Raw genomic sequence first — 9,423 nt, forward strand, 5'->3', positions numbered from 1 at the left:
TGTGGCCCTGCTCTGTGCCACATTCCTGACTCCAGGGAGACACTGTGCACCACCACACACAGATGGATGGGTTTAAGTCCAACCTTGAGCCTCAAAGCACAATYCCAGCTGGTCAGAGTAGTTCAGATGCTGTTTGATGCACCCCCCAAGTGCCAARCCTTCTCTTTGCTGTTTGCAACTCTCATCCTTTCACCAACCAGCCACTTCTTCAGCATCTGAGAGAGTTCAAGCTCCACAGGAAATACCAGGGTCTGATCATGTAGAACTCAAAACTGTGGCAAAACAAAGCTGCTCTGCTTGATTTGTATTGAAAGTTCTTTTTTTACTTCATCCGCAAGTGATGTGGCACCCAGGGGGCTGCTTTTTACACCCTGTAAGAAGATGGAGTAAATCATAACCRCTGAGGAGCAATGCCTCCAAGCTCRGCTCTCATCCAGAAGGATGGTGGGAAAGAAGGGGGAGGAAAGAGRCCAAAATCAGAAAAATATGATGTGTCTGACCTGGAACATAAACTACTTCTATGAAAATGCTGGTGTAACTGGGAGTTTTCTTATGAGATACTGAAACTCTACGTGCCTTCCAGATATTTCCATCTGAGTGATGAGTGAGCAGTTGTTTGGTCAGGAAAATGCRATTTTCCTCTGACTGCACGGGACAGAGAACACGGAGTGCCTCGGGTGACTCTAGATGTGAGTACACATATCTCTAAAAGGAATCTAAGGATGTGAAGAAGCAGCATGTGTAGCAGTCTCCTCCCTAGATCTGTTCAAGTCTAGGCACTTGTGTGTAGTGTACTCCAAACAGGTTAAGACTATGTAAACACTGAAGAAAGTGTTTCCAAAGGAACATCCAACCTTTCCATTTATTTCACGTGGTCTGAGCAACATCAACCTTTAAAACATCCCAGGTTTTGAGTTCCTGGACCATGATGACTACAAAAAAGGCTGTGCCTGGAAGAGAGTTCCACTGAAATAGTGARGGAACAATTAAATATTAAATGAAAACAAAGGATGAAGATGCTTTGAAGATTAATAGTAGTGTTTATGAGTTGAGAGCTGACACCTGTAAACACTGGATCTTTTTCTTTTTGTACAGTTTGATAAATACATGAACTACAAAGCACTTTCCATGTAGAAACCTGAGTGTCATTCATATTGGACTACTGTTGTATTTACACTGGCCAGGAACGGTGGCATCGGATGTTCCCGCACCTACAATAAGATTATTTTACTTTAAACTGGACGAAAACAAAGGAGCAATCTGAAGCCGTGTGTCAGTAAAACTTAAATGGAGCAGATGTCAAATAAAGCCAACTAGCACGTAAATGAGAGAAAAAAATCGGGTTCAAGGAAGTTGTGGTTTTTTCCGGGTGCTTTTAGTCTCTTGGGACACAACTTGGAAATCTTTCTCCTCCTCCTCCTCCTCGGTTACTTTTCCATTTTGTTTAAAACCCTAGACAGTTTCTGATGTCCATGCATCAAATACAGGTTCCTGGCTGTGCAGGGGGCTGCTGCTTCCGATTCCGAATGGCGCCCGATTTCTCTTTGTAGGCAATTGGCATCTGTTGTGAAATGTCCACCAGTGCACTGGCCACTGCGAGACCTGGRGCAGCAAAACAAACAGTCAAAGAGTTGGGGGCAACAAAACAGCCACAGCAACAAATCCTTCAGGAAGAGCTGAGAAAATCCCCCTGGGCCACAAAATAYGTAGAATTGTTTTTACAAACTAGGAAAGTGTTTTGGCCTAAGAATCAAAGTCCAGGCAATAATGTGAAAGAAGCTGAAAAACTGCATGTTTCATTTACAAGCAACTGCAGCAGGAAAAGATGCAATAAGGGTGGGTGGTAGGTAAAACTCTAAATAGTGAAGCCTGAACACTTAATATTGAAGGTGCTTTTCTCAGTGTCAGCGGATGGACTACAGTCACCCTGGAAGCAAATGTGCCTGGAGGTTTCACTGCACTTCCTGCAGATACACCATCTCTGCAACCTCCCCACGGCAGATCAGGGAGTCATGAAATGGTTTGGGTTGAAAGGCACCTTAAAACCATTCCACTGCACCCTCTGCCATGGCAGGGACACTTTCCACCATCCCAGGGTGCTCCAACCCCACCCAGCCTGGCCTGGAACACCTCCAGGGATCAGGGGCAGCTCTGGGCACCCTGTGCCAGGGCCTCTCCATTCCATTTACAAACCACCACCTGSGACTTAGCTCAATGCAGTTCAACACCAAAACATCCAATTCCAACCCTGCTAATGCCTTTTCAACAGCCTTTGCTTCAYCGTGCTCTTTGGGCACTGGGGAACCCCACAAGGGACTCCACACAGCCCAGGAGACGATGTCCCAGTGCCCGAATGTCAGCTTTAAGTGTGAAGGGGCTGAGAACAAGGAAACCTTAGGCTGGATGGGGAAAACMTCTTACCCCAGAGCTCCTAAGAGGAGGGCAGAGATGCTCTGAAAGGACTTGWAGTGACAGGACAAGGGGGAATGGTTTCCCACTGCCAGAGGGCAGGGTTAGATGGGATATTCTTCCCAATGAGGGTGTAAGGCCCTGGCACAGGGTGCCCAGAGAAGCTGTGGCTGCCCCTGGATCCCTGGCAGTGCCCAAGGCCAGGCTGGACATTGGGGCTTAAAGCAACCTGGCACAGTGGAAGGTGTCCCTGCCCATGGGAAGGGATGGAACTGGATGGGCTTTAAGGTCCCTTCCAACTCAAACCGTTCCATGATTCTGTGATTTGATGTCCCCCTGCAAACGGAGCTGGGAATGAAGCGGGACAGGCCAAGTKACTTTCACAAGGAACTACTGCAAACATGTCTGTGCCAGATCCCTCTTTCCCCCATCAGGCCGTTCATTATAGCATAATGCGAACATCAAATGTTCATCCCTTAAGTGACTCGAGGAACTAACTCAAAGCTCAGGCTGGAAACCAGTAGGGCCCAAACCAGGGAGCCTAAAATATCCYGAGCATGTTCCAAGATGAACTCTGGCTACAGCAGCTTCTGTGGCAGCAGGAAAGGTGAATCCGTGAGGTTGTGGAAGGAGGAGAGAGTTAGTGCCGTCCATCAGAGAGAACAATAATCCTCACCTGACTGTCCTGGTGGTGGAATACCCCCAAGTCCTCGAGGCAGCCGCACAAACACGGAGAGAACAGCAGCTTTGTTCCCAAAGCAGGGCTCCAGGGCGATGGGCTTTGGTACAGTCTGCAGCCAGGGAAGCAGGGGCAGAAAACAAACGTTACACAGCACGTTACACCTTCCCTGTCCCCCAGCACTGCTTCTACAGCTCTTACACGCTCCAGGGCACAACCACCACCAACCACACAGCTGCACTTGGCCAATCTCCAGCACGCAGCTGGGCAAAGCTAAAACCACTGTCAGCAACCATCAAAACACCAGTCATCGCAARAAAACACATTCACTGAACAAAAATCAGGCTACTAAAAAGTCAGGCACTACACGAGGATTGTATTTCTCCCTAAATTCAATAACAAAGGAGCAGCTTATGTAATCAGCAGGACTGAGGGTTTTTCCCATCGACCCCAGCAGCAGTCAAACACAGAATCAGTTTTTTCCATCGACCCCAATCACTGATATCAGACACCCCACCATGGCCATTTGCACCTCCAAACGCTATCTCCAGAACTGAACTCCATGTACCACCTTAACAGCACTCCAGGCTTTAACACAGTAAAGAACATTTTCCCAAGAACAACAGAAGTGTTCAAGGCCAGGCTGGATGGCGCTTGCAGCAACCTGGGGGAAAGTGTGTCCATGGCAGGAAGGAGGAATCAGATGGGTTTTAAGGGCCCTTTCAGTCTGTGATTCTAATATAGAACGGGCAGTCAGCTTTCTCCCATCCTGGAGGAGCAGGGCACTGGATCCCGTGCTGACCCTCAGTGTGTGACCTTCTCCCTCCCACCTCACTCCTGTAAAGATTTTACCTGCATGGCCAACAGCCATCTTCAGTGTGGCATTAGAAAGCCATRATGTGAGAGCCCAGCCCAGAAACCAAAGGAGGTTCTCACCTGAGCCTGGCCCCAGTCCCACRCACAATTACACAGGATTGGTGTTACTGTGGGATGTTACAGTAAGAGGAGAATGTGAGTGTGCACCAATGACTACAGCTTCAAGAGAGCTTCTTCTTTTGCTCCACATCAGCTACAAAGGCYGAGAAATACCATTTGACCCAATATAATCAGTCCTTTCTGTTTTCTTGTTCAGTATGGACAAATCCCACTTCGGTATTAATGAAATAATTAGTGCTTTTTCCATCAGGAATCAAACTACACCACAAGACTCAAACATTCAACAGGAACTCAATACAATGAAAGCCATGAAAACGCCCGAATGGGAGTCCAACATGCTGTTAAATTACTGCTGYTCAATAAGAAAGACAAAAGAGATGACAGCGAGCAAAATGAAMCTTAAAACTTTCCATATCTCCCATTTGCTGCAAGGATTGCAGGATTTGCTCGTCTGTGCAAGGCAGATAAACGCGTGCTGCACAGGCTGGATGCTGGAAGCTGCCGTCTGTCTGCTTTGTGACAGCAGATTTCTCCATCTCCCTGCCCCCAATGAAGGGATCACACTCCGAATAAAGCTTTTCCCACCAGGCAAACAAGCACATCCTGGTGCTGTATCCCACAGCAGCTCCACTGCCAGAGGTAATGGAGAGAGCACAGAGAAGGCAACTGCAGGAGTGGAGCCCACGGACTTCTGGCATACGAGTGTGAGCAAGAAMCAAACACAAAGTTGATTTTCTTTTGGAGCATTGTACTTATTCTACTGTCAATAAAACAGTTTTGCTGAATCCCAGAGTTTGGAGGATGGTACTCAGGGTTACAGAGAGCTCTCATGTTAACCCTCAGTGCTGAGCAAAGTGGGCAGCAGAGACCACACAGAGAAGAAGTGATGGGGGAAGGGAATAAAGGAGCAACTGAATAAGAAGAGATTCTAATTTTTAATACTTTTAAATGTATTTGGTTTTAACTCCTAGTGGATTAATGGGCACAGGAGCCCCCCTTCTCTGGAGCCAGGCTGGASAACTGGGAACATTTCCCTGTGCAAGAGCTCAGAGCCCCTTGAAGGGTCTGAAGGGGCTCCAGGAGAGCTGGAGAGGGACTGGGAACAATGGGGTGGAGTTCCAGGACAAAGGAGAATTGTTTCACACTGCCAGAGGGCAGGGATGGATGGAAATTGGGCAGGAATTGTTCCCTGTGGGGTGTAAGGCCCTGGCACAGGGTGACCAGAGCAGCTGTGGATCCCTGGCAGTGCCCAGGCCAGGCTGGACATTGGGGACACCCTGGGACAGTGGGAGGGGTCCCTGCCATGGCTGGCAATGGAACAAGGTGACCTACAAAGTCCCTTCCAACCCATGAGGATGCTCAGCAGCACGCCCAGCAGCCTCCAGCTAACACCCAGAAACAGGAGGCTGGAAAATCCATCTCAGAGTCACCACATGCAGCCTGTCACTGCTGCAGGCAATGGCTCGGAAAAGCCCAATTCTCCACTTTAAAAGCAGTTCCACTTTCAGCCTGGGCCAGCCCCTCTGTGAGACCTTTCCAGAGGCTCCCTGCTCCTGGATCTCACCACTCTGCCATCAGAAACTTTCTTTTACCCTCAAATCTTTCACACCTCAAATTATTCATCTGTCTGACATTCTTCTGTGCCTCAACCCTGTCCCTGGGCTTTACCCTGCTGCATATCTCAGCCTTCTTTTGGACCCACTGAAAGAGCAATGCTCTGAATTCCTTCTCTGAACACARGCACTGCCTCCTCYWCCTCTCCARGAGCCCCTCTCTGCACCTCATCTGYTGTTCTCAACCCCTGGTGACCTGAGAGGCATTTCAGCCTCTGACAGTGCCTCTGCTGTGGTACCAAAATCACCCCGAGTCTCCTGYGCATCACAAAATAGAAACAAACAGAAGTTGTTCATTATGTAGCTCTCAGTCACAGAGCTGAAGGGACTTGGAGGGGAATTTAGCTCATGTCTCAGCCCCAGGCAAGACCTTCTCTCCTCCTCTGCCCTTTCCAACTAATGAACCCTGAGTGTGCAGCAGAAACTCTCATTACGAGTCCCTGTGGGCACAATCTTCCCCTTTCCATGGGATTTTTATTTTGGTCCTCAAGGTCACACATCTTCCTCCTCTCTGCTCTCCTGCTTCCACAGCACAGACTGCTGGGGATGGAATGAGCCTCCTTCCCTCCCTTGTCAATCTGCTCAGAAAAGAATCAGAATCATGGAATGATTTGGGTTGGAGGGCACTTGAAGCTCCTTGCAYGTCCTGCCAGGGGCAGGGACAGCTTCCCCTATCCCAGGGTGCTCCAAGCCCCGTTCAGTCCGGCCTGAACAGCTCCAGGGATGGCAAAGTGACAACTCCTCTGAGCAGCCTGTGCCAGGGCCTCATCTGCAGCCTCACAGCCAGCAATTCCTTCCCAAAATCCCATCCAGCCCTGCCCTCTGGCACTGGAAGCCATTCCCCTTGTCCTTCACTCCAGGCCCTTGTAAAGTCTCTCCCCATCTTTCTCTTGATCCCTTCAGGTACTGAAAGACTGCAATTAGGTCAACCCCAAACCTTTTCTTTTCCAGGCTGAACAACCCAAAAAGGATTAGGGTTAATAAAAATTGCTAATATGTACCTGCATGGGGAACTTTATTTCTGTCAATGATGCACAGCAAGGACAATGATGCACCCAAAATCTGTCAGGCMGTTACAAACTAATTTGGAAGAAATTAAGCACAACATCACTTTGCTGCAGCTAATCTTAATTTTGAAACTAAAAGGGGAAAAATGGCCTATTGTCCACCAAATCCAGCTCTTCCCAAGACAACCTGCAGCTAATAACAACAACACCTAGCCTAAAGAATCAAGTTTTGCACATTTATTTTGACAGCCCCAATGGAGGCACTTGTTTTGTGAAGTGTGACTCATTGTGCATCGGCTGCAATGGCTCAGAGCGAGGGCAGCAAGGAGGGATTTGCAGCAAGGAGGAATCTGCTGCAAGGAGGGATTTGCTGCAAGGAGAATTTGCTGCAAGGAGAATTTGCTGCAAGGAGAATTTGCTGCAAGGAGGAATCTGCTGCAAGGAGGAATCTGCTGCAAGGAAGAATTTGCTGCAAGGAGGGATTTCCTGCAAGGAGGAATCTGCTGCAAGGAGGAATTTGCTGCAAGGAGGAATTTGCTGCAAGGAGGAATTTGCAGCAAGGAGGAGATCAGCCAGGATGAAGGACACGCCGTGCCCTCTGCACGACCCACGGGGCTCTGCACACAGGGAGGAGGATGTGGGATTTCAGCTCCCAGCTGGATTGCAGATCCTTCAGCAGCAGCCCTGCCCTGCCCCTGCTGGGTGCTGCTGTGACCTTTGGTGTGACCTTCGGTGTGACCTTTGCTGTGACCTTTGGTGTGACCTTTGCTGTGACCTTTGCTGTGACCTTCGGTGTGACCTTTGGTGTGACCTTTGGAGGTGGCACCAGGGCACAGAGGGCTGAGGAGGAGCTGGCTGCCTTCACCAGTGCAATTTTGGTGGGGAGACCTCGGAAGGGCTCAGGTCCTTTCTTTCCTAACTCCAGTGGTTTCTGGATGCTCTTATCACAGATTCCTGGAATGCCCTGATTTGGAAGGCACCCTCAAGGATCACGGAATCCAACTCGTGGCTCTGCACAGACACCCCAACAATCCCACCCCGTGCCTGAGAGCTTTGTCCAAATGCAGCCGGAGCTCTGGCAGCCTCGGGGCCGTGCCCATTCCCTGGGGATCTGTTCAGCACCCTCTGGGTGAAGAACCTTTTTCTGAGATCCAACCCTCCCCTGACACAGCTCCGTATCATCCTCTTGCAGACCCAAACTGATCTCCTGCAAGAAGATTTTGAGTGGACTTCAAAAGCAGAGATCAAACCTGAGAGATGGCTTTTAAGGGCAAGCTTTAAAAGATATATAACAYAAGTGTATTTCTAAACCTTATAACAACCTCTATCAGCTGCTTAAAACCTGCCTCTACCAGCAACTTTCATTTAGAGTGTTTTGATAAACCCACTGTTGAATTACAGAAGTGATTCCTTTCTACTGAAGGCTTAATGGCACAATAAAGTAGACATTATTCAAATCTATTCAAATAAGGTACATCRCTCTGCCACTCAGCACAGGACTGAACAGCAGAGTCCCAGCCTGGGAGGAACAGAGGGGAGAACAGAGCTGGTGCTGGGCTGGGGGACAAAGACCACGGGCACTGCCACCGACAGACAAGGGCAGCTGAACCTCTCGTCCTCCAGGAAATCTGGAAAACTGTCCCTCCACTGCCCTATTCATGGAGCTGATCACAGAATCATGGAATGGTTTGTGTTGGAAGGGACCTGAAAATTCATCTTAAAGCCAGGGCAGGGACCCCTCTCCCTGTCCCCAATGTCCAGCCTGGCCTGGGACAAGCCCAGGGATCAGGGACAGCCCCTCTGCTCTGTGCCAGGGCCTCACACCCCTCCAGGTCCCTTGGGAGCAAATTTCACAGCCAAATGCTTACTCCAAGCAGGCTGAATTGTGTGACGCTCACACAATGCTAAACGTTTGTATTTCATCTCATTACTTCTATTTACGCTGCTTTTATTTGACAAATTCAAAAAGTTAATAATGTGTCACATAAAACTAATGGCTAGAACAATAAATATTCTGTATGATTTCACAAACACAGCATCAGTTTTATTTATCAGTTTTACTGTGATACATTGCCAGCATATTGCTTTTCAAGATGTATTAAAAAAAATATCATAGAGAATTTTTTTCCTTAACAAGAAAATATGTTTCTGTGGTTTGATCAAATAACTCTTACATAGTTTTCAATTTCCAGGAAGGAAATTAAAATAAAGGAAAAAAATTATGGTGGGGGATGAGAAAASGAACATTACCAAAATAGTTCTATTTTATTATTTGATTCCACTTGTTCAGGTAATTTCACTCTGTAGAAAAAGGGTCAAATTCCATTTGCAAGTTTTTAAATTGTGCCATTAAAAGCTGAGTGAACATTTGCAAAACAAGTTACAAGCAATTTCCTATAAAAATAGATTATTAAGCTTTAAAAATCATATTCTCAGGGTAAATGTGTGTCCTGCAAGATAGAGATGAATGAACTTCCAGCAATAATTCAYAGAAATGAGTATAGATTAAAAATTTACATTTAACTTGTTCCCGATATCTACCTTGGAGTTACAGAGGGGCTGGGGAATGAATTGAATTGGACCCAAAACTGAGTTGCTGCACGTGAGGAAGTAAATAAAAATGACATTCAAATGCTCAGATGGATGTTAACACCTGAAATGGAAAATCCAGCTCTGAGCAGCCCATATGGGAGCCCACAAGGCAGCAGCTCCACGGGCCCGAGTCTGTCCCACCTTAGGGAAGAGCTGATCTGTGTGTGGAGGTGTCAGCCCAGCAGCC

The 9,423-nt window shown here is 47.8% G+C and overlaps 1 protein-coding gene across 2 annotated transcripts in view; it reads right to left on the bottom strand.

The window, feature by feature from the left end:
- Window positions 1–6: 6 nt before the first annotated feature.
- The window catches only part of ATRN (attractin), a 128,514-nt gene continuing 119,097 nt past the window's right edge, over window positions 7–9,423 (bottom strand). For both annotated transcript variants that reach the window (XM_057385316.1, XM_057385315.1), the window contains 2 exons: window positions 3,086–3,200; window positions 7–1,602 (listed from right to left, as the gene is read on the bottom strand). In XM_057385316.1, coding sequence (XP_057241299.1) covers window positions 1,478–1,602; window positions 3,086–3,200 — 240 coding nt within the window. In that variant the 3' untranslated portion in view covers window positions 7–1,477. The remainder of the gene's footprint in view (window positions 1,603–3,085; window positions 3,201–9,423) is intronic.

Source organism: Malurus melanocephalus, unplaced genomic scaffold, assembly GCF_030028575.1.
Source record: "Malurus melanocephalus ecotype Western Australia unplaced genomic scaffold, MMel_1.1 scaffold_809, whole genome shotgun sequence".
Taxonomy (NCBI): domain Eukaryota; kingdom Metazoa; phylum Chordata; class Aves; order Passeriformes; family Maluridae; genus Malurus; species Malurus melanocephalus.